The 25745-nt window shown below is 42.0% G+C and overlaps 1 protein-coding gene across 3 annotated transcripts in view; it reads right to left on the minus strand.

Moving 5' to 3' along the window:
- LOC133984086 (intermembrane lipid transfer protein VPS13B-like) overlaps positions 1-25745 on the minus strand; it is a 325432-nt gene that overhangs the window by 116404 nt on the left and 183283 nt on the right. For 2 of the 3 annotated variants that reach the window (XM_062423339.1, XM_062423341.1), the window contains exons 28-31: positions 24293-24359; positions 21981-22253; positions 21582-21738; positions 21131-21245 (exon numbers count right to left, since the gene is read on the minus strand). In XM_062423339.1, coding sequence (XP_062279323.1) covers positions 21131-21245; positions 21582-21738; positions 21981-22253; positions 24293-24359 — 612 coding nt within the window. The remainder of the gene's footprint in view (positions 1-21130; positions 21246-21581; positions 21739-21980; positions 22254-24292; positions 24360-25745) is intronic. The other variant, XM_062423340.1, reaches the window with a different exon arrangement.

Consider the following 25745-nt stretch of genomic DNA (forward strand, 5'->3'; position numbering starts at 1 on the left):
AGAGAAAGAATTATAAGAGAAATAAAGTGAAATACATTTAAAGATGGATACAGAATCATATTGTAAAGAGCCAATGGGTAAATAAGTGAAAGGGCTTGTTGAAAAAGAGTGAAAGTGGAATCTTGGGAGAGCCTGATTACCATGCTGAAGTTTTTAAGGCTAACCGTGGTTCAAGGTTGTAAAACAAACCACAGAAGGATCTGGTTGAGGCTCAGAGCCTGATGGTAGGAGAGTGGGAGCAGTGGGCTGTGTTAAAGCCTCTTATGGAGGTGATCCTGTGGGGCAGGGGGTATAACGTGGCCCTTGGCTTTAAATGGCCTCCCGCCTTCCTTTCTCAACCTCCATCTAGCCCCCTCCTTTCAATTCCCATCCCAATCTCCATCCCCTGCCCCCAGGCCAGCGGTGCAGGAAGCACCAGGGTAATACCAAGCCCTGCCGGCTTCTGGATCTCGTCACATTGAAACCCGCAACCTGAACCCGCAACCCCAGACCTGTTTTTCACTCCATTTCCCCGACAATCACATGCAATACATGTCTGCTTACACGTTGAACAGAGGCAGGGGTGTATGTGAATGTGTGTGTTTAAATGAGATGAGGCCCTCTGTTCCTGAGCAGACATTTCGTTGGGAACTCAGGCCTAATTCTGCCAAGTCAAGCTAAATTAAGTTGGTACACAGATGTGCTATGTTCCTTGTTTTGAGCCGTCAGCGACTATTGTATATCTGAACTGAAAGAACGCATGCAGCGTGAAATACTAACGCTGTCATTTCATTCTGTGGCAAAGTCTCAACCACTTTGCCCATTTCTAACATAACATCCAAGAGGCAAAGTGTTTTTGTGAGATCAGCATAAATAATATCACTCATCCATAAATTATAAAAAAGACAGCGTTCAATTGAGGTTTTGGTGTTCTTTCTCGGTGGCTCCAAATTTTATCAGCCAAACACCATTAGCACCCAGCAGCCCCTCACTGCAATTTCTGTGGGGAGGCCTAAGCTGCACAGTGGCTTCTCAATCAGCTTTCTATGACTCCCAGTGGCTTAAAGCGGAGTCCCACTGGGCCAATGTGTGTACCGAGGGGGGAATTCATAATCATTATGATTCATGAAACTTGCAATTACTTAGTAAGTTAAACACCCCTGCCTACGGTGGTCCGCTCTGAATTGCCAGAAGTTCGGCAACTTCTGAGCCGTGGATTTATGACCCCAGTCAAGTCCAATTGCTGTTAATTTGCATCTACCAATTATAGTAATTAAGGCTCCGAATTAGAATGCTGAACAGCTCTGGGAGCGAAAAGGGGGGAAAATGAAGTCGTGGAACATAGCGAGTCAGCAGAATATAAGACCCAGTCACTCAGGGCTGCTGCTAAAATGATTTTTGATGACTGGAACATTTTCAACAGGAGTCGAAACAACAGTCGCAAAAACAACAAAATATCCAAGACAACAAAGCTGCAACAATGCTCCAAATTTGTCACACTTGGCAATAACAAGGTACTTTTTTGTGAGTATTTGAAGCCAAGCACAATAATTCCAATTTGATAGTTGATTTTTTCTTTTCTCTTGCTGGCTCAATACACAATAAACACAAATTGTAGCTTTCCTGCGTTGTGTTCAGGCCTTGATGTACTGACAAATTCCCATGACAAAGACTCAAAAATCTATTTTATTTTAGCCCAACACAGTATTACTCATCTTTACTGCTGCTCCCAACAGAAGCATGTTATGTATTAGGCTGATTGCACTTTAAAGACACTCATGCTCGACCAATTATATCATATTTACACAAGATCTTAGGGGGAAACTATTACCTCTATATACAATACAAGCAGGGCTTAGCTCATGCTCAAACCACCCTCATGGTAGTGGTACATGACAGTAAGGAGTTGAGAGAAAGCACTACAGAAGAAGAAGAAGGCCCTCTGTTTACAATGACATGGTGTATACCAAAAAGTCGGTGTTTGCACTTTGATTTCAACATATCTTAATCACAGGAGTCATTTATCTCCTTTGCAGTTTACATGTCAGAGAAGTGATAGTGTTATAAACACAGTTGGTATGGGGATGTGTTGCCCTGAAGACACATCATGGCTAACATGTGCTCGCCATGATGGCCTGTCAATCTGGCCCAGTGTAATTTATAGGCTCATCATGCACTAATTCAAAAATCCGCCTCTTGCGTCAGAGTCCCATGTTGCAAAAAACAAGCCATATGTGAAGACTGAGCAGATATTTCATTTGGCTTCAGCTGATGTGTATTTCACTGAATTCACACAAGCCAGTATCGATCCAAATTAATTTGCTAATCTTTCATCGTCCGTGATTCACTGTATAGTAAAAACATACAGTATGCAACAATCACCTAGTGGATATTGACTCATTTATTAACACATTATAACGAGGAAGCATTTTTTTTTAAGTTGAATAATATCACATATCCTTGGCTGTGCATCAGTCAAACAAAAAGTTGATGCAATTCCAAACTTACATTTCAGTTTGAAGCACTCTGCAGTTTGTCCCTCCTAATAGCGCCGTGAGGGCAGTTTATTGAAACGCACAGATGTCGTCCTCGTCTCTACCGCTCGCGTTCTCAGACACATGCGCGCAAACACTTTGCCTGGTCTGTTTAGCCTTAGCTGTGTTTTTCTGCTGCTTCTGGTTGCATGTAGCTCTAAGCACGGAACATTCCTGGGTAACAGGGACAGTAATTCACTGGCTTTTTAAGGGCACTGACTTTTCACTGGATTCCTTCATACAGTAGATACATCTGCAATGGATCTACTGAAAAAAAAGCACCTTGGATCCTCATTTGTGAACAACTGAAGTTGTAGCTGCAGGTAAAAAAAAAAATGCTGACAAGTTTGTGTGTGTGTGTGTCTTCTACAAGATGTGCACTTGAAGTCATTTATGTGTTTGTGTGCGTCACTGCAGGACAAAGCTACCATTTTTCCCATAAAATTGAGTGGGCCTGTTGCTTGTGAAATCACTTCCTCTGTTAGCAGCAACAGATTTGATATGCTTCCTCCCTGCTCACAAAAAACGGACATAATGCTGCTTTTATAAAACGTGTCAGGCAGAGTTCCAGCAGCGGGTCCCTGATGTAGAGGTGTGAAGGGAATGCCTCGTTGACTTCCTCAGGCCTCAGATTGAAACCAGATTTGTGTCCCCACCAAGCGATTTCGCAATGATGTAATCACACTGCCATTTTAATTTGAGAGGCCTTATCTTTAATTAATCGCTAAACACATGCGTGGAATAGATTATTCATAACTGGCTGCAGTAGGGAACATGGCAGGGGTAGCCAAGGATCTGGCTTGCCCTCCTATGCAGTCATTTTCATCAAGCTAAAGTAGACCAGGCACATACCTCAATGCTACTTTTACACTAATTAAAGGAAAATAATCCTTTTGCTGGAGGAAGATTCCAGATAAAGTCTCCCTCTCTCTTCTTTCTGGCGAGGCCGGTCGGTGTGCTTGCTGCTCTGATTGACAACACCTGAAGTGAATCAAACCTCTTTCGAATAGAAGTCAGAATCACCCAGCACCAAAACCATTTATTCCAGCTGACGCAGTTTCAAGTAGATAGATGATAATTGATGAGACAGTGAGAGCATTACGGTACAGCTGCACCTCACATGCTGTATTAGACATGCCCTCCAGACTGTCAGAAAATACAAGGACTAGCAGAGCATACTACTTTTATCATTCAAAAATCTTGTACCTTATAACTGTTGAGCAGAAATATGATGTCGTTTTCAAGTCAACATAACTACACACTGTCCAGACGTGGATTACAGCTAAACTGTAACTGTAACTATTCATTAACACATAAACTCACAGGCACATGCAATAAACATTCACTGTACGATACAAGTCTTAAACCGAGATCTTCTGAGCATTCTTTGTGATTTACTTCTGCACAGAAATTGTTCAATTCATGCTCTGGCAAGGAGGGTGTTTTATGGAGCTGTAAAATTAAGCCCACTTTATGGATCCAACAGCACGAGCCACTACTGTTTTTTCCACTTGATATTGATTAAAGGAGACCTATTGTGCTAATTTCCAGCTTTATATTTCTATTCTGGGACTCCATTACAATAGTTCTGCATGATTCACAGTAAAAAAAAAAAAAAAAAAAAAAGGCAAAAACAAACTACTTATTCATCTTATACTGGCCCTTTATGCAGCCCCATAGTTCAGGGAGGAATAGTATAAACAGAAACAGCCGCAGTGATAATGATGTCTGATGAAGAGCTGCAGACGACCAGCACACCTCCAACAGCTAAACTACTTATTTTGCTACTAACATTAATATTAGCGAAGTGGAACAGTGAACAGTGCTGATGTCACCTTGGGCTGAGAGAAGAAAAAAACGGTTGGAAACCGAGCGTTCAGAGCAGTCTGAAGCCAGTACTTTCTGCTCACAGGGATTACTTCTACATACGTTTAACTCATTATTTGACACTTTGGCCACGTTTAACATGAACATCTAACGCTGTAACATTATATATATGACTGAAAATAATGAAAAGCATAACAGGTGACCTTTAAGCTGCTCAGTATTGCCAAGCTGGTTCACATTAGTATACACGCAGCCTTGTTGTGTATATTTTTGAAGATGCTCATTTTATCTGTGAAAATTAGGCTCTTTGGCAGAGCACTTTGAAGTTGATTACACATTGTTTACAGCAATTATTGAATTCTGACAAATGTTTAAAGCAACTAGATTACATATCAAGGCCTTATCCTTGTTCAGATAAAGAATGAAAATTTTCCTAAACAAAGTCGGGGAAATGATGGCCATATTTGATTAGGTTAACGTATGCTACAGGTTTAGCAGACAGGCTGAACAAACATGTAACCGGATAGCTAAAACAGTAGGTCTTTCTCGTTGACGTTTGCCTCGACCTTAAACAACATTTTGTTCTAATTCAAATTTCCTTCCAGCAAAACAAAAGGCGGAGTGAAACAAAATACAACGACTTGCTGCTGGAAGCTCCCACATAATGGAATTAAAAACTTATGTCTAAATCACAAGCTTTAAGGAGAGACAGGTCAGACTTTGAGAATATGAAAGCAGCTTAGAAAAACTCTGGTGCTGCCCAAGACTACGACAGACTACGACCGCTTTCTCATGAGATAGTGTCCAAATACTTTTTTGTCAGCAAGGAAAAACAGCATAAAATAATTACAATAATCTGGGGCACACATGCTTCCTACATCAGCTAATTCTTCCTCCTCTGTGAATGACTGCGGAGCCAGTGTTTATAATTCTGAAGCGGATCTCGCATTCATCCAAACCGCTGAGTGTATTTATACAAAGTGACATTTCTATATGGGAGATTTCCCTCCTTCCCCACCCCCCCGTAACTGAGGAAATCACATGGAGGGAGTGAACTCCTGTGCTTATCTAACTCCACTAGTGATGCTGTTGATTTGGAAGAGGGGGAGGGAGGGAGGAAGGAATGAAGAGAAGGTAGAGAAACAGAACATGAGTTTAGGCAAAATATTAGAAACAACTGAATGGGATATGTAGCACAAATGCATGTCAAGTAATGGAAGGGAAGAAAATAGACTTTGCTCTGATGATACAAAGTGCAGAGAAGCAAAGAACTGTGCTGGAAGTTATCCACTTCCCCACACGGTTGCCATATTTTCATACATATTTTCTCAAATTAAAATGATTGAAAAAATAAAATGTTAAAGCACAGTTCCAAGTCTATCATTCCTCCTGGTAAAGGAATATCAGAAAATCTGTCGACACAAATCACAGTCTATTATAGCTGTGGCTGTTGTGACGAGTCATGTCATCAAATAAGTTTGCATGTCATCACACCACTGTTTAATTTGCAAGTCAAATGATCCAACACATGCGACTTAAGTGGGATTAAAAAGTTCCACTCACTTCCTGTGTAAACATACTGTGAAATAATATACCCAAAAAACCTCCAAAAAAGATGATAGCTAATAAATACAAATGAGCAGAGACTAGTGTGATTAGACTACCCTCACCATCTATCAGGTTGCTAAATATCAGGGATATGGCAGGAGATGGAATAAAAGCTCATCTGGAGCCCTTCATACAGTACATGTGCAATGACAGTGCTCTCTAAGAACCAGCCTGAGCCTGGTTGTTTCTGTTTGTGTGCTGGCACCGCACCTTGTTCCAATAAGAAAGAAGAGCTGTGCTGAATGTGAGAACAACAGAAGGCAGAGAGAGGTTGAGGGAGATGGTAGATATGGAAAAAGACAGAGAAAAGCGGGTGCTGAGAGAGACAAAGGATGAGTATAAAACTGTCAATTGAATTGATTAAGAAACTGTACAGATCAGATTTTTTTTTCTGTGGAAAGTAATCAAAATATATTCCTGTTGCAAGATTTCACCTCCATTCACTCTTCTTTTCTCATCTTATCTACACATCATCGTTTCATAATTTATTTACTGGGCTCTGCAGCAATTTTATTCTCATCCTTTAGTGTCCTCCTTCACCGTCTCCTCCCCTCCCTAATATCTTATTCTTTTTTCTTTCCCTCTCCTCTCTTGCCAGTCAGTGTTTTGGTACAGTGACTCCAGAACAGTGAGAAGGAAGTGGCCCCTGCGGGCCAGGCTCCTGACAAACCACAACTCTAAACAGGCAGTGCTGTGAAAATATGGCATTCAAACAACACAATGCCAAAACTTCTGACCACAATGCTGACATCCAAACAGCTGCAGGCACTGAGAACCTTTAATGGGGAAAAAACAAAGAGAAAGAGATGGATAGAAAAAGGGACAAAATAATAAAGAAGTAGCAAGAGAGAGAGAAAGGGGGGGGGGGGGGTAAAAATCAAAAACATGCATAAACTGAACTTCAGTAGTGTCTGCAGTGAGATGGAGACTGGACCAGTCCTTGGTTTTATTAGAACAAAATGAGAGATCAGAAAGACATGATGCTAACACGACAACCCCCCTGAGCCTCTGCTCAAGTCTTTAAAGCATACATACAGAAGAGCATCGTGCGTAGTTGACTGTATTTAAATGTGAATGTCATAACAGCTCCCCAAAAATGAAGCCAAAACATCTTGAATGCCCCCTGGTGGCTGGCTGCAGTATAGGTCATAAATCCTGCCCGCTCCAAGTTAGCGGACAGGACATGAGCCACACTTTTTTTTTAAACCAAGTACATATCAAATAATTTAGTTCCAGTCATTTTAGACAGTTCTTATCACGCTGATGTTTGTCCAAGCGCTTTTTCTGTTATTTGACGATATAAAAAGGTGGTATGATGTCATGATTGACAGCCATGACAGCCGTTCTCAGACCTCCGTATGGTAGCGGGATGGCTGAGGCCTGAGGGGCCTGGCTACTGCGCAGACTATGCCTTCAAATGATGTCTCACACGAACAAGATGGCAGCTCCCCGGGAAGGAGATATTATGGCTTCACTATTGCATAGCTATAGGAAGTGGAGACACGTTGTTCATCTTTATATACAGTCAACAGGCTGCAGGGAGAGACTGAGAGATTGACTGATTGAGTGAGGGATGGAGTAGAAAGAGAGGAAGGAAGAAAGGAAGGAAGGACAAGAACAAGGCAATGAGTAGTGCTTCTGTTGAGCAGAAAATCTGTTCAGAGAAAATTCCAGGTGTAAAGAATTAGAGGAGATGGCACATCAAACGGGGCTGCACTCGGCCTCTTTTCCTGTAGCCCTGGTGGCAGGAAATGCTCTACAGCATCCTGTGAGCTGACCAGAGAGAGGGAGCAAAGAGGAGTCCAAATAAAGTGGGAGGTCGAGAACAGAGGAGGGCACATGTAGAAAATGTTCAACAACATCCTGCAGAGAAGAGGGAAAGTATGGGACAGAGAGGGTGGGGGTGGATGGGGGTCGATGTAGGATACATGAAGACTGAACCATGTAGACTAATACAAAGCAGGCATGATATGAAAAGATGAACAAGATCTGTTTGAGTTGGATGGAGATGAAGGGGAGTCAATTAAGGAAAGAGCAAAAATGAATTTAAGCAACAAGTTAATTAGGTTAGGATATGAATTTTGATTGGTTTAATTATATAAAAGAGAACATTTTGAGGAACTAGTAAAAATATCAAAGCAAGGTGATAATTTTTCACATCTCGGCTCACTTTCATCTGAATTTCTACTTTTAAGTTCTTCCAAAGGTGGGATTCCTCTCTGTGTTCTTGTAAAAGTAAGAGTGTGTGTTATGGTGTGTGGGTGAGATAATGTTGTATGTCTCTCTGTGCAGAGTGTGTATGACAGGTTGTGATGTGTGAGCCTCTTGTCTCCCTTTGCTGCCTGTCCAACATGTGCCTGTCAGCTGGATCTCTCCCCTCAGTCTTCAAACCAGCTTTCTCCCCCTTAAAAACTCTTATGTGGCTTTAAAATGCTAATAATATCAGTCCATTACCAGGCTATACATAATGTGAGGCCTTCAAAAAAAAAAAATCCTTTCAAAGCACTTCAAAAATGCCTTCTCAGTTGTTAGAAGGGGAGATGGAAAAATATCAAGAGGGGGGGGAACAATGATGCTTTAAACACTGGCTCCTCGTCATTACTGAGGAATGGAGGGAAGTCTTGCCAACACTTGGACATTTCATTTCAGCATAAATATATGGAGCAAAGCATATTTGCTCGAGTTAATAATTTTTTTTTTCTCTCCCCCGAATACATGTGTGTAACTAGAGCTGTGCATGCGTGCGTGCGATGATAAAGTGACAGGGGTTGGGTGCTGATTGGAGGTTCTGTGGTGTGTGTGTGTGTGTGTGTGTGTGTGTGTGTGCATGTGTGTGTGTTTGTGTGTGTGGGGTAAGTTATGGAGAGAAGAAAGGGGACCACCGCAGTAGAGTTGTCTACACGGTGGCTTCACGTTTCCCTCTGTGGTTGTCTCAACTCAAACCTGCAGCTGAAGTAATATGAATGACACACACACACACACGCACACACAGAGGCATACAGAAAACACACACACACACACACACACACACACACACACACACACACACACACACACACACACACACACACACACACACACACACACACACACACACACACACACACACACACACACACACACACACACACACACACACACACACACACACACACACACGTACTGTACCCCGTTGTAAAGATTCAGCCTCACTCTACATGTACCTTCCATCCTAACAACCTTGATCCCATGAATAAATATACCAGGGTGATTAGAAATCCTGAAGGTATGATTTTCAATCCCATCAAAAACACAGATGCTCCTCTAGACAAGTATGTGTTCACAACATCAGAGGCCTCTGGTGTAAAACCGACTCCTACACCGAATGTTGCATTATGGGTTGTTTGTAGTCTTAACGTTGCTAGGCTAGAAAGTTCATTAAAGTCTGTTTATAGAGAGGGTGTTAAGAGTCAGTGAGCCCTAAAAGTGTTTCATATTCCAGTTTAACCTTCAGGAGTAACGTGTTTTTCTGCCACGGACGAAATAAATTCATGACGAGTGAAAACGAGTCCAAAGCGTCTTCCAACATCTCTACTGCAGAAACGGAACATGTCGAGCTGCCAAATACCACTGTCACAGATGATAAGGAGCTCGAAAACACAAACAGACAGTTTTATAAATGCTAACTGCTGGAGAAAATCATTTCTGACTCCTTCTAAGAGCCTGGTAGGAGTGGGTGTGAGTATGTAACTATAATATGATGGAAGTTAAAGTCAAAAAAGTCTTTTTTCCAAACGTAGGTGTTTGGAAAAGGAGGGTAACTGGTACATTTAGTACCAAAATATAACCTACTGTATACACTTGCAGACGTATTCAATCATATCATACTACAGGTGCATTAATCTGAATGCTTAAAAAAGTGACAGCTGCAAAACCATAAAAACATAAGAGAGGATATTGAATTTTCACATATTGCTATTGCTGTTTGAAAGGAAAAAAACTGTGTTATGAAAGATGGTCTATAAATTGCAGAACAAGACTGAACTTAGAGGGGCAGGGAGGCTGTTTCCTTCTTCAGTTATACTGGAGCTGATAATATACACAAAATAAGCTATTATGTAGCAGAATGGAGTAAAAACAACTGGTAAAGACCAGGAGGAGGAAGACAGTTCTGAGACCACTTTAGTGCCAGCTTCTGGTTCTTTCAAGTCTGGTTGGGCCTCCTGGGGTTGTAATGTGCCTCTTATTACACAAGCATTAGGCAATTACGCCACTGGCTTCTCATTGGTTTCCCAGAGCCACAAAAGAGCTTGTGGCTTCACACATGGACATGTGAAAGCATCTGCACATTCCTGCTTTCTTGAGGTTGACTTCTTTCTTTTCTCGAGGTGGGAAGGACACTACTGATCCCACACATTCACACACTCACACAGACAGACATGGACACACACACAAGCGTGTATATAGAGAGAGACCCAAGTTCCAGGTTTCTTTCTCTACTCATAAAATGTGAAACAACACCACAAAGTCACATTTATAACCTTGTGTGGATGCAAATATTCTGTATAATTTGTCCAAGAACTGAACTGTTGACAACTGGAACAGCACCGCATTATTACTACACACAAAGCTTCACTGTTATAAGAGAAAAGTTGCCATGTGAGCTACTCTCAAATGGATCATCTTAGGCCTTGCTTTAATATTAACAGATGGCTCAGGTCCAGCTATTCTGATGTAAAATCCTACGGAAAGAAACTAGACAAAGTGGAGGCACACTGACTATCAATATTGTACTGCTCAATTCCCCTGACAGTCCACCTGGCCTGCGATATTCTGTGCGACGGGCCAAACAGAGTCTCCCTGTCAGTGCAATGACAGCTTCAAACCAACCACACAGGATGCCAGAACATCAACATGTCATGAGCAGCGAGAAAAGGAACAAAAACACAATAATGTGCAAGGCTGAGGTTTGACTACACACACAAGATATGTGCGCATACCATTTCCCCGCGCACACGCACACATGTCACACTTTGACAGGGTAACACCGGTAGAATGAATCGCATGCTGCAGTTGAGAACAGAGTTTCCTAGTTTATGGTTTGGGTGTATTCTTAGAACCTTTATATCCTGCTTCAGGATGAACCGTTTACACTCACACACACATGCACACTCAGTGAGGCTGGAGTCCTGCGGCCTGGCGGTCAACCCCTGGATCAGGCCCTTTTTATGAGTGCAGGACAGCTGAGGGGTGATCCCTCTCACATCTGTCAGCATGCGTCCCGACCTGACTGACAGCAGTATGCCAAAACACAGAGAGCAGTTTCCGGGAAGCTCTCAAATAAGGTCTGTCACCTTGAGCGCCACCGAACGAGGAATGTAGAACTCCACGCTGAATCCAACAGCAACACACGGACAGATGTTGGAGGAAAAAAAAAAAAAAAAAAAAAAAAGGAAAGAGGAAGGGAATCGATAGGTGATTTAGCTGTGCTGTGAATGGGACTCACACGTTGCTGTTAAAGAGCTGACAAAGAGGTCAGGATCCATGAGCTCATTCAGTGAGCTTGCAGAAGTATATAAGACATAAACAAGTGACCCTGGAAATCCTTTAAATTCAAATGTGTGTGTGACGCTACATGAAAGGTTGAGATGTTAAATTAATTGATTCAGGCAATTTATTTATTATAGTTTGAGATATCATGGGTACAAAGTTGACAATTTTATTCCGAGGAGGTCATAAAAATCATTAGGATTCATTCTCTGAGGACCATGATTATCCACAGCTAATTTTATGGAAATCCAGCTATTGCTTTTCACAATACCTTTTTAAGCTTTGTACTAGTTTCTATGAAAGATTGGAGTATCCCAAAATGACTTTGGATGATGGAAGTCCACAGCAAATTCCAAGCATATTTATGTAAAAGTTATTAAGATATTTTGGGCTGGACCAGAGTGTTGGACCAATGAACCCGTTGACGAATGAACTGACATCGCCGTCCCAACAGTCACTCAACTCCATGCCAAAAAAACAGAGGGAAAATAAGTTGTGGTTTACTTGTTTGATTCTCCTGCGGTGAGTCCTAATACCCCCCTTTCTCTCCCTCTTTTCCCCTTCTCCCCCCGTGCGCTACATCGGAATCATACACATAAAATGGCCATAAAAATGTATAGCAGGGCCCTGGCTGGGGTTTTCTCCCTCCTAATCCCCCTAAACCTCTAACTGCAGGCCGAGGAATACAAGTGTTGTGGTGCAATCTTCTCACAGAGCGGAGGGCCTGAGAATAACATCACAGAGGCCACAGATATTTATGGAATGAACCACAGGCTGTACACAGAAGTCAGCAGACACCACAACACAGCACACAAGACGCTGTATACAGCTCCCTACTCATATACAGTACAAGACAGTGCCGGCTAAACACGTAGTGAAGAGCTGCGGTCAAAAGCTTACAATGATGAATAAGTGGAATTAGAGGGACGGGAAGAGAGATCATAAAGACACATTAAGATTTATAAGTATGAGTTATTATATCATGTATGTAATTTTATTTAGTATTTATGAGAAGTTGATTTGTAATCATCTGTTTGAGGGCCTCAAGTCAGACAGGAAGAGGGACGACTGGCGGTCAGTCTGGACAGCGTGGAGTACACCCTTAAGAAGACTGATAGCCTCATACCGAGCGGTTGGCTTGATTGAACGCAGTGGTCAGGTACTCTGGTTCACAGATCAAAGATCAAATCCACTAACATTTTTCTGGTTTCCTCTGTTCTGCTCTCGTTACATTAGCTCCAGCAAAGACAAACCCAGTCTTCCCCCTCTCTCCTTTACACGCGCTACTAGCAGATGGCATTTTCTCCCTTTCCTGGAAAATCAGCTTGCACGTCATATGATATGTTTGCTGTGTCATCTGGGAGACAGAGAGATCTGTCCATCAGCCCCCGGTTCCCACAGACAAAGAATGACAAACATCGCTTTATCTAAAGAAAAAAAAAAGAAGGTGGACGGGGGAATATAATCCACCTCAAAGCCGCAGCGCTATTCGGTGGCTGAGTCGGAAATTCCTTTTCACATTATGACACTTTTTGGTCTGAGGGATGTTTCAACGCGAGACCTTCCGAACCCGTTCCCAGTCTCATCTGAGGGCTCTGCGCAGGCTATCCTGTCCCGATTCAAGACATAAATTGCGGGGCGAGCTTTAATAAAAGGGGGCGTATGATTTACTCTGGGTAGCGTCTGTCCCCGTTTTTAAAACAATTTGATGTTGCATTAATCCTGAGTGTCATGGCTATGTGAAATATGTCCTCGCCGTTTACCAGCACCAGGTGTTTCATTTACTGGACTGACAAAAAACAATGTTTATTCTGGCTGACCCTCCAATCCTTGCTTATTTTATCTTCTTTCTCTGGAAGAGAGGAGGGAGAGCATTACTGTACATCTAAAGTGAGAGAATAGAAAGACAGGGTTAAAAAAGAAAAGGTGGGGGGGGGACTAACTAGGCTAAATGATTTACAGTTAACCAAGAGAGGTCCAGCTCTTATCATCTCAATAGGATGTCTTTCTTTCCTCAGCCTCCTGGGCCCAAATGGAACACAACAAGAATGAAGCCCGGGCCTCAGGATCCCTCAGAGCCATTCTTGTTGATGAGATCTTTTGCACTATTGGCAGCTTTACCTCTGGCTGCTGGGTGGGTCTGCTATAGAGCTCTTCTGTTGGCTGGCTCAGGTTCAACAAACCCTCATGGCTCAGTGCCATTTCCCCTTTTTTTCCTGCCCTAAAAGCTCAGATGGACTACTGAATTACATTATGATGATTGAACAGTTGACTTTAACGCGCTATAACTACGCTCACTTTAATACAATCATGTAGTATCAACAGGGTTTAACTATAAAAACATCTGTTGGAGGTCATAGGAGAGGCACAAAGATACGGCAGTGACATCAATATATACGCATGAAGTGAAAGATCAGAAAAGATCGTTAGCTAAAAAAGACTGATGCAATTAAAGAGATTTACTAAGTTGGTTTGGTTTTGCCCGCAGTTCTGTGTTAATGACACGCTGGCATATTTTGACGAAAAGACACATTTTAGAATAGCGAGAGTGTAGAGTAGCAAATTAAGATCCTCTGATTATATTTTCAAAGTCTGAAAGTAAAGACCGAAAATAGATGAAGAGAACTTTGATTCAAATAGCTCATGTTCTGGCTGGGCAATCCCCACATACACACCACCTCTACTGATCCAAAATGCTTCTCTGCACACTCAAAGCACTCTGTAGCAATGTACTACAGCAGCAGGGATTCATTGAGAAGTTTTACAACATAACCTCTTTCAGCACTTCTATTACAAAATTTATTTTTGGTTCGTAAAAAATTTCACTCACCAACGCTGCTCATCATTTTAGGCTTTTTCTCAGTTGGCAGCTTTAAAAATTCATACTAAATCAAGAGTTCTTTAATTCCTTTGATACAGATATTACAATCAGCGCCATTATTGCCTCTGAAAGGAGTTTATCATTAAAACCTGCTCAACAGCCCGGGCAGATTTTAAAGCAACTACTAAATCAGTGTATAAAAGTGGAGGTCCTGGGTGTCACTGTGTGTGGCCCTGAGCAGCTCTTCCCCTCCACTGCGGCAGCGGAGCAAAGCCGGCGTACTTTTTGCTGGTATAAACAAACGGGGAAATGGGGCACTTGGCAGCAGACTAAAGTGAGTGATGAGGCAAGTGTGCACTGAAGCATCTAATGAATCATTTGCTGGGAACACTGGGTTTTATGAGGAAAAGAAAGATGAGGAGGGAAGACAAGAAAAAAAAGGGGGGACCAGCTGAGAGCTTACCAAAAAAAAAAAAGAATGGCATTTCATATGAAACTAAAAGAAAGTAAAAGAGTCGCAGCTGTCATACAGACGCCTGTACGGATCAGTCAATGTACTGCCTGAATGTGAGGACAAGAGATTAGAATGCATAAAACTCACAGGGTCTCCTAATCCCACTACTAGCGCAGCAGCGGCAGCAGTATGTGAACCCCGGTGACCGCTGGTGAATTTACTGAGGTGCCTGCTGATGCTGTGACAGGTCTGCACCTTTGAACAGAGCTGATGTGCTGAGGGCCTATAAGCAGCTTTATTCCACACCTTACCCTCACTCCTACTGCCTCAAACTAATAAAAAAAGAAAAATACAACATCTGCTACTACTACTGAATGAAAAAAACCCCCAGAGGAGTCTAGTAATCAGTGTAATGTATCTTTGCTATAGGAGAGATCTGATGCCTTGTAAATGTAAAACTTTGATATTTAAATTAGCTGAGAACTCATAGAAGGGAAGCCAATAAGCTATTACACACATATAGTACATGTTTACTCTCTGGTAAAGTGGTTATTGTAATTAGTATCTGTTTGTATCTGTGAAACATCATAATTATTGATTACATGTTGTAAAAGCTGTTTTTGAAAACTGCATCACTGAGTGCGATGTAATGACGGTTCCCACGAATAACCTAAAAGCTGATAGGTTTAATCGTAAGCCAAGAGTAATTTGTGAGGAGATGGAGTTCAAAATGTTCTAATGTGAAACAGACAGTTATTTAGATAAAATTCTTCGGGACCCTACGATGGAGACTTTGCTGTAGAGTTCAACTGATTTATTATTCTGCGTATAAACATTGTAAAAAATATGGGCTCATTTAGAAAAAAAATACAATCTCTATCCCATAATTTTCTGAGCAGGTGAAATCACTTATTGTCAGGCGGTAGGAAAGAGTAACACGCTCCCCCCTCGTTTACCCCACCTCTCTGGGGACTTGTATCCCTTCATCCACACATGCGTGGCAAGGACGCTACTGGGGGAGAAGGGTGCATGTAACGCACTGCCAGGGACTTTTATTAGGAACAGACAGGGGCCCTGGCTTCGGCGGGATGTGTTTATCTGTGGAAGGGAGATCCCCATCACAGCCACTTATTAGGACATATATGTGGGCTAAACCAGGAAGCCATTCAACAGCAATAAGGGGCTGGCTTACGGACCACAGAGTGCTGGGACTGGGACCGGTCTAACCGAGACCGGAGAGATGGAGAGGAAAAAGCGAGACGGGGAGGAAATAACAAATAGACGTGGAGACACAGAGAGAAAACATTAGACAAGGAGTTATAGGAGGAACATGTGGGACAAAAAGGACAGCAGAAGTTGAGAAAGAGTAGGCTGTAGTGGATGGAAGTATGAATAAGAGCTATTTAGACATGTACATATTCCACTGCCAAAAAAAAGGAGCAGGGAAACGTAAATGAAGGGGAGGAAAAATGACAACATAGGGAGAAAAAGGAACTTTAAAAAAGAAAGTGACGGACAAAGAAGGAAAGAAGGGTGAAAGAAAGAATGAGGAGAATGGGATAGGAATGAAATACACTGCCAATAAATAAAGAGATAGACAAAAGAAACTACAAAGTCACAACTATCAGAAAATGTAAAAGTTACACATTTTAAATCACATTATTATGTATTATGATATAAATGTGTTATATGTTATGTAACATGGGATGAGGAGAGAAAGTACAGAGAAAAATAGGGGTTGATGTAAAAAAAAAAATACAGTGCTTTCTCTGGAAAATGAAAGAAAAAAAGACATGGGATGAAGGATTGAGACAGAGACAGAGTCCATTGATATAGCCACATCACGTTGACTTGGCTCTGCATCACTCCTGACACAGCAGCCTTCACTGCCGTTGCCATAGAAACGCCGGCATGTGCACTAATCAAAACAAAAAAACAAAAACCATATTTTACGGCAGCACGGGATGCTCAGTCTCCCTGGGACAGACCATGAGGTAACCGAGGATGTGATGGAATCTAGAGCTGTGTCATCTAGGTGTGGGGATGTCGGGAAATGTGCGGGATATTTTAAGACACGAAAACACACACACACACACACACACACACACACACACACACACACACACACACACACACACACACACACACACACACACACACACACACACACACACACACACACACACACACACACACACACACACACACACGTAGAAACATGTGCAGAGACATGGATGCATGAGTGACTGTTTGCAGCCATGGGAGGGACAAACACAAACACACTTAAACGGGCTTACCTAATCTTTCTGTTTGATATCAACAAGACTTCCCTGTCAATCCAAACTCCTTCCATATTCTCACACCAAATACTGAGTCAGAAATTTAGAGCTAATATAAAACACCATGTGTTTGGATGGTGTCATTTGAACTAGATTTAATCCCTTAGTCTGCTTCAAACTAAGTGATTTCAGAAAGTCATAAAGCACACGTCATGCTTTGTTTTACAGGAAGAAAATATGATAGCATTTTCATATAAGAATATGGAGAAATACATATTTTTTGTATATATATTTTTAAATATATTACTAAATAGGTGAACAATATGACTGAGGATGAGATCTAAAAGGGTTAAAAATGCATTTTTTATATCAACTCAACTTAAAACAACAATCTTCCTGGTGTGTGGAGGTGTAAAAGTAAGCTTCTCTCTCAAGCTCTCTTTTTTCATTCTTCACAGAAGGTCTATCCTCACTTTTTTATTACATGATATAAACATCATTATCACATTTATAAATTGAATTTTAAAATATTTAAAGTACACAAAAAACAAAAACAACAAATTCAATTGTCAATTATTTCAAACTATTAATTGGTTAGACCTAATGATAATATGTAAGTAACTGAACTTGATAAAGGATCAATATCCAGCGTAGATATTGGACAACTTAATCTACAGTTTTAACCCTCACACAGAGGTGTTTTAACATGTTTCTGCATCCAGTCTCTACAGGGTTTTTTGTGAGAGTGGTCCCCAGTCACCCCAGCTCTCTAGCCTACAAGAAGCTTTCAATTAAGTGTTCCATGAACGAAAAAAAAAAAATCTCATTGGAAAACAGGAGAGCGAAAGAGAAGGAATGAGAGAAAATAGGGGTGGGGAGTAAAAGATCTGTGAGATTTTACAGAGGGCCCAAACCACAAGAAAGTCAGGGCTGAATGCATGCTGGACATTCCCCGGGCCGACGCTCATGCACTTGGAAAAAGCCCGCTTTTTCAAGACAGGAAAATGATTTCAGCTGTGTAAATTGACAGTGGCCTTGTAGCTGAATATGGAGAGGGAGAAAGAGGGGAAGCCTTCGGCTCTGTGTCATAATTCCTGCTTAGTAAAGAAGCCGCTGGGGACCTACTCCTTTAGGGAAACCAAATTCAACATCACATGATCGAATGAAACTGTGTTAATTGTTACCAAATGAATCTGGCGGTGGATATCAGCTCAGTTCTGTAGTCTTACAGTCAAACAGGTTTATTTTACCTTCTTTGAAGTCTAAGTCTATCTACTCTAAATGGTAAATACACACTGTTCCCTGAAAACGCTGAGGCTGAAAGGTAAAGCCGGGGAGCTTTGAAGTGTGTCAGAAACAGTGTTAGTGGAATAGTATCGAGACATGCTCCGTCAGGATGTTTACACGTACTGCCTATTTTAGCCTTCAATCTTCTCTTCTCTCTCAGGGTGGCATTATAGTAAATCCTGGTTTTAGACGTTGTAAAGCAATCATTTCATGTACAGTAGACAATAACAGCATAGCCGCTTAGATCAGTCATTCAATTATGACAACGGATGTAATTAGTGGTGGGCTTTAAACAGATATGGCAAATGGCTACTGGGACTCTCAGACATATTTCCTCCTATAGCCGCAGTTGGTTATAGACTGTAAACACACTTCGGTTTGCATGATTACAGACTCTCACTGTGACTTTCTCTATATGACTTGGGGGGGCCACACGGAGTCGAATTCCGCGCAGATAAAGCGCATCACAGCGCTCGCTAACGGTATGTCAATGAGTTCCCTGATCTCAGGGTTATCAATCATGTGACTCAGAAGTGTGATCATCTTAAATTGGAGGGCAGATGCGAACAGGAAAGGTGGTGAGGATGATGCATGGTTAGAGACTGGAAGAATGAACACAGAGAGTGGTTTGACATAATTCCTGGGTTTCACTGCAGAGAGGGAAGTGGTGACTCTTGGCTTCTGTGTGTAGAGGTTAAGGGGTGATTGAATGTTGGTGTGTTTGTGCGCACGGCTCTGCCAGCTGCTAGTGTTTGAGGCAGTGTACGCGTATGTGTATTTTTGTGGGTGTGTGTGTGGCATTTGGGTGTGAATGCATTACTGAGTGTAGGTAGGTTGATGTGTTTGTGAGTATATGTGTGTCTTGCTGTGTATATTATATGCATGTGTGCGTGTGGAGGACTGCATGGGCACATGCGTGTGTGTGTGCGTGTGTGTGTGGGTGTGGGTGTGTGTGTGTGTGTGTGTGTGTGTGTGTGTGTGTGTGTGTGTGTGTGTGTGTGTGTGTGTGTGTGTGCACAGGCCAGGGTGGAGCTTTGTGCGAGGCCATCTATGTCTATGAGTAGATGTGGGCACCATAGCCACAGAGCCACCAGTCCTCTAACTACCACAGGCAGAACATTACTGGCCAATATGGGGTGAAATTGCATGGCTGGTCGAACTGGTTTTTGGGGTGAAAGTCTGAGAAAAACTCCAGATTACTTTCCATACCCGCAAGATCATCATTTATCATCTGACATGATAACAACATGGCCAACATGTCAACAAAATAAATGTGGGCACAGTTTCCATGGAAACTGAGTAGTTTCATCCCATTAGCGGTACTAACTTGCACCAAAACAAACAGCAAACATCCTAGCGCAGTACACTGTGTGAAACTGGGAAGGGGAAAAAAAATACCCCCACAAGTCCCTGCAAAACAGTAGCTATGGTTACTGATCAATACCATCCTTGCTCCACTACATCAAACAACTAAATGAAAGACTGTGAGGGACATAGCTTGGGTACTCTGGAAGAAATTTGGGCAATGTTGGACAGAGTGTGGTATTTCTCTCCATCTTGCCTTCATGGTTACAGATTGTCAAACATGCCCGAAGGCCTAGACCCCCTCTGCCTCCCTGCTCCATGCAATCTCCCTGCTCATGACACTTCCACCAACTGAAGGCAGCAGTGAAGGATAAAGTGGCTCTCCTCTCCTTTTGTTGTCCACCTTCCTTTTTTTCCTCCTTTTTCTCCACTTCACGTCTTGTGTCAGCTCACATCTCACTTGCAGCTGCACAAAGCATTAGGCACCACTTTTATCTCCCTCATTACATGTGTTTGCCAGCTCCATATCTGCCCATTCACACAAATGCTCTCACACACACACACACACACGCTGTGAGGCTGCGGTTTCGAGGCAGCTATGACACAATCCAGATTCTCTTAGCTGCCTATAGCAGGGAAATGTGTTTTTCGCGGAGCTATTTCCCTCAGAAGTCCAGATTTTTCCTGCCTAGCAGCTTTGATCCATATGGCATGGGGGGCTTGTGTCAACAGTCTTGTGTTTCAGCTGGAGGGCCCGGCGGACCCCCAAGGTGTCACTCATTGCTCTTTGTCATTGCTTGGGTTTATTAACCACTATGTGGCGCTGTCAGTTGCTCTGTTCTAAAAAAAAAAAATCCTCCATTGAGACAGCAAACATCAAGAGGACACACAGATGTGTACCCGAGCACAGACACATACATACACACACCCATCCCGGACACACACACACACAGACACCAAAAACACTTGCCTCACAACAGGTTTTATGGAGTGTAAGTTGAAGTCAGACAAATTTGAGTGGCACCATTAATGAACTGTGGCCAACATACAGGTTTTGTAGTACCTGTAATGTGTGTGTGTGTGTCTTGAAGACAGAATGTGATAACGCTGTGATAGATAAATGATCAATGTCTTGCACATCATCTTGTGTTAGAAAAACTGAATATATACTGTACATAGAGTATGCCAGCAAGTGCATACAGAAGAAACAGAAAAATAGTCAAGGTTTGAATTTACGCAGTTGTTTTTAAATCAGCCTGCTATGCAAGCAAAATAACTAAGAATTGTGAAGCTTGATTATTCTGCATGAATTTGCTGGTTATACTGTATTTTTCTTTAAATTGTCATAAGACATCCTGTAAATATCTCACTAAAACCGAGCCATCAATGGTGGACTTTAAAATGGCTTTTATATGGAAAACAGTAAATATCAATATTTCTTTCTACCACAAAAACCCATTAAAACAATTTAACAGGGAAGCTGTTGTGAAAAGAGAGTTTGTCTTACTGGTAGATGTCTTTTCGCAGCACAGTGCGGGTCAGGGGGTTATCTGCTTGAGGAGCCATGCTGAGGGAACCCAGCTTCAGTACCAGGGTGTCTTCTTTTTTCATATGGGGATCTGCTGGCACAAAAACACAAACGCAGCTTTATAGAGCCTTTTTCGGTACAGTTTTATGACTATTAGTCATTACAAGAAGCAGACAAAACAATGATTTAATGATCTGTAGGAGTGTGTATAACTGCGGTTGGTTCTTTAGAACCTCAGTTATTTCTCTTAGAAAATGTCTCTGCATACTAATGTGGTGGCTCTGCTATGTCTGGTCGGCCATGACAGTGTCTTTCATAGAGGCCCACAGACTCGAAGAATCCAAAACATAGCCTGTGACATAATACTGTCCAATTGCCGTAAAACTTTCCATGTGTGTTCACAAGTGTGTGTTCAAAAAAGTTCTCTAACCTGATGCTGTATGTTTGTCTTGGGCTGCAGGGCAGAAGACCCTGATCACACTGGTGTTGATGTAGATGAGAGGCAAACACCGAGACGTCAGCGTGTGGCTTCTCATTGGCTGGCCTGCTGACTTCCCACGCTCTCTGTAGCGTCTTGGTACTGTGGCCTGAAAATACATTGAAAATGTCAAAATGAAGTTTATATAAAAGTACAAATAATACATGTTTGTTGGTGCTTGTTTTCATGGCAGATTCGCCATCCTCACCAGAGAGTAGCATACAAAACTGCATTAAAAATGAGAGAGTTTAGGTAAATGTTTTCAGCTGCTTTGTATTTGAATCAGCATGTGGCTGAAATCTTGACATACTGCACTGGAATAACAGACTGACAGACAGATTTTTTTCCTACCTGAAAGACTCCTGCTACAGTGGCCAGTAAGGGGCAGGACAGCAGAACATCAAAGGGCTGAGCTGTCAGCAGGATTTCTCTCAGGTACTGAGGTGAGCTGTCAGCCAGAAGATCAGTGGTCACCCGCTGACTGGCAGTGGTAGCACCGCTGCGTGTTGGCCGCTCAGGCCGGGTGGTTAGTTTGTGACGGACATTTTTGGTGACAGCTTGCGTGTAGGTGATGGACAGAAAGCCGTGCTGCTGGTGAGAACCCTCCAGGACTTTAGCTGCCGTCTGGACAGTGGTGAGATAGAACAAATCACTGTGACGATAGAAATCATCACACAGAGCAATACCAGAAAGAAACTTTGCTCAGTATTATTTTGGCCTGATTTCTTGGAAGAGGGTTAAGTCTGGTTAAAAATAACAAATCAAGATTTAGTGATATAAATACATTGAGGCACATTTCTTTCTTTCTTTTTCATAAAAAGAAATCTGGCTTTACAAAGGGAAATTTAGAAATGATTTATTCAATACAGATCATTTTAGAAAAGCAATTTTCTAAAATTGAGCAATGCTTCTTTTGAAATTGCGCAAATAAACGAGATCTAAATTTCCACTTGGATTTCAGGACAAGACTTAATCTCCACCAAGAAAAACAACCCACCCTATTACCATACAGAACTCTAAAAGTGCCAGCCAAGCTGAAGCTACCAGCAAAAAAAAGATTCTAAAGCAGATTTTTTTCAAACTGTATTCAGTGCAGTAATTTAGACTGGAGATGCAACTCAAGCCCCTTAATGAGATGCATACATTTTATCTGTATATATTCTTGCGGGGCTGAACTTAAATGCTTATTGAGGATTTTTCAGAAAAGCCAGATCTCCAATCCAATCACTGATATACCCATTAAAGTGACAATTACTGAAATATAAATTAAATAAAAGGAAATAATGTCTAACTTGATTAAAAGAAAGTCTGCAGAAACACCAAGTAACAGTGGACTAGCTGTTAATAAGTAATAATTTAATTGATCAATATTCAAGTTTAGAGTACATTCCTCAGAGTGTGTTGCATAACCAGCAATGGAGGCCTTTTATGTGATTGATTTTATTAATTTGTGATTATAGTTTAGCACTGGTGGAAATTTCCAAAGCAAAAGTATAATTATTAGGGACCAAATCAAAGCACTGGCCTGTAAAACATCTCTGAGGAGCACACTGCACATTTGAAGCCACTGTTGATGGAGCTTAAGCAGAACCAACTACAAAGAAGAAGATCTGTATTCTTACAGGAGGGAAAAAGCCAGAAAAGTGGCTGAAAGAGTCTTGCTTGCTGACGGGTCGAACCAACACAGTGCGTCTGTTCAGCTTGTCAGTGCAAGACAGGACCACTCCTCCACAGCTGCCCGAGCTCCGAACACCCTCCTCCATACTGGAGGTGAGTAGAGGGAAGGAGGAGAGAGAGAGATAGAGAGAGAAAGTAGATACACAGAGGGTCCCAAACAGGGGCAGAGAAGGTAATTACAAGTATTCAGACAGAAAGTAGAAGAAGAAATAGAGAGGAAAGAAAAAAGATAGAAAGCAAGAAATTTTTTAGAAAAAATTAAATTGAGAGTAAATTGATTAAAACCAAAAGAGAAGTTGCACCAGCTTGAACCAGCTGAAATGTTGTCATGGTCTTATACTATCTCAGAGATAAGAAGACTAAAGCAGTTGTTTAGTTCTGGGTTGAGCAGTAATTTGAGTGAAAAATAGTAGAATTTAAAGGTACTTGAAATCCAGGACTTCTAACACAAGATAAATACAGAGAAAAACACTTAACAAAAATGTTCAAATTATTTCATCAAGTGTGCAGTTTTCATTGTTTAAATAAACTGCTCAAATAATGTAAACTCTGCTCTCTGCAGCACGTATGCAGGCATCCTTACTGTAAATGTGCCTTTGGAATTCAGCACCAGTATAAGACCATCACCAGATGAAATTTAATCAACATGAGAAGTCTTAGTCTCCTCCCCCTCACACACACAAAAGAAAAACGGTTGCCATCAGATTTCATTGGCTCAATTACATGAACAATTAGAGCCACTGGAGAGACAGGGGAAAGTAGTGCTGTCAATTTATTTGTAATTTCATCAACATTTTAGGGGTGTATCACAATGCTGCAATGTGTGGACACCCTCGGTTGTGGCCAAAAACAATCTTCCTTTATTTTCCTGTCTGTCCAGCATGAGCAGAGATGAAGAACCATGATTAGGACCAGAATAGCAGAGGCACAGTGTGTGTATAGGCCTAATGCTGCTATGGCTGCTCTGGGACAGGCAGAGGCCTCACCACGGCTGTCTCCTTGCACTGCAGAATGAGTCCTTCATAGTGGCCAGAATGCCAGCCATGCCCTGGCCTGGAGAGACACACAAGGCCAAGCTTAAATTGGGCATCTGGGACTACTTATACTGCTGTGCCAGGGACTGATGATATCTCTTTAATGGCAATAGTACTGTAGTTACAAAATAGCTTTTAGATAAATGAAACACAGGCTGATAGTAACATTATTAATCAAACTTTTAGAAGCCTGGAGACATGCAATGGATATAGTTAAAGTATGTAATGTACTGTATGTACGTGAATTTAAGATCCAGACTGAGGTGTTATTAAAAAATACAAGACATGTATTTAATGGGGGGGGGGGGGGGGGGGGGGGATCTAAACATAAATAATGTGAAGCACATTATTGGATTTCCATTTATTGTTGTGGTCATCCATAAGGAGCAGAAAGCACCTGTAAAGTGAAAATCAAAAGATGTTAACATGAAAACACACAAAACAGTAAATCCGCACATACACACACATAATGTATACGTGTGCAGTGTTATTACATTCGCTGTAGGATGCCAGATCATGCACAACTCATTAACACAATGGAAATGGTTCAACACCATCTGCACAATTTCTTTTACACCACCCTCTCACGCAGCTTGCCCCCCGTGTCTCTATTACGTACCACCAGGACACCAGGAGCTCAATAAGTGAAAAGTTGGCCTACTAGTGAGTGTATATGTGTGCTCATGTCTTTCATGAATTGTTATCATTTGTGTGTGCGTGTGCATGTGAATATCTCTTTGTAATCTCTGCTCTCCCAGCTGTGAGATTGACTAATATATATATGGACCCCCCACAGATCTCCATCTCTCTCATCATCCCTCTCTTTTCTCTCCCTCTCCCTCTCGCTCTGCTCGCATCCCTTCATCCCTCACTCCCAGCCATTTGTGTAACAGCTGGAAAACATCAGCTTCAATTTGTGTGAGCGGCTCCTTGGAGTGAATACGGCTGAAGTGTCACCGGCCGTCCTCCCCTGGGGGGGGCTCCTTTGTGTTTCGGAACAGTTCAAGGAGCGCCGTTGCTAGGAAAGAGGTTTTCTAGTTTTCGGAACATCCCACCGGACAGGAAACACCCACCTAAAGAGTCTCATAACCAATCACACCGTCACCTCTTCCTGGCTTCTATGTCCCCTTTCATTCCCCTCCTCTGCTCCACGTTGGAGCTTCACACCTACACCCACCTATTTTATATCCCCTGGGCCTCCCTCTCTGTCATTCTCCTTCCCTCATTCACCCTTTCTTGTCTTCCTCTTATTTTGATACGATCAGAGATTCAATTACTGTACATATTTACCTCCCATATTTGCCTGCCCTATCTAACTTTCCATTCATTTTCCAGCAGTGAGATAGAGAAGGCCAGATGAGACATTTTCTCTGTCAAGCTTGATTTAATCTGACCCACTCCACAC

This window comes from Scomber scombrus, chromosome 7 (genome assembly GCF_963691925.1).
Source record: "Scomber scombrus chromosome 7, fScoSco1.1, whole genome shotgun sequence".
Taxonomy (NCBI): Eukaryota; Metazoa; Chordata; class Actinopteri; order Scombriformes; family Scombridae; genus Scomber; species Scomber scombrus.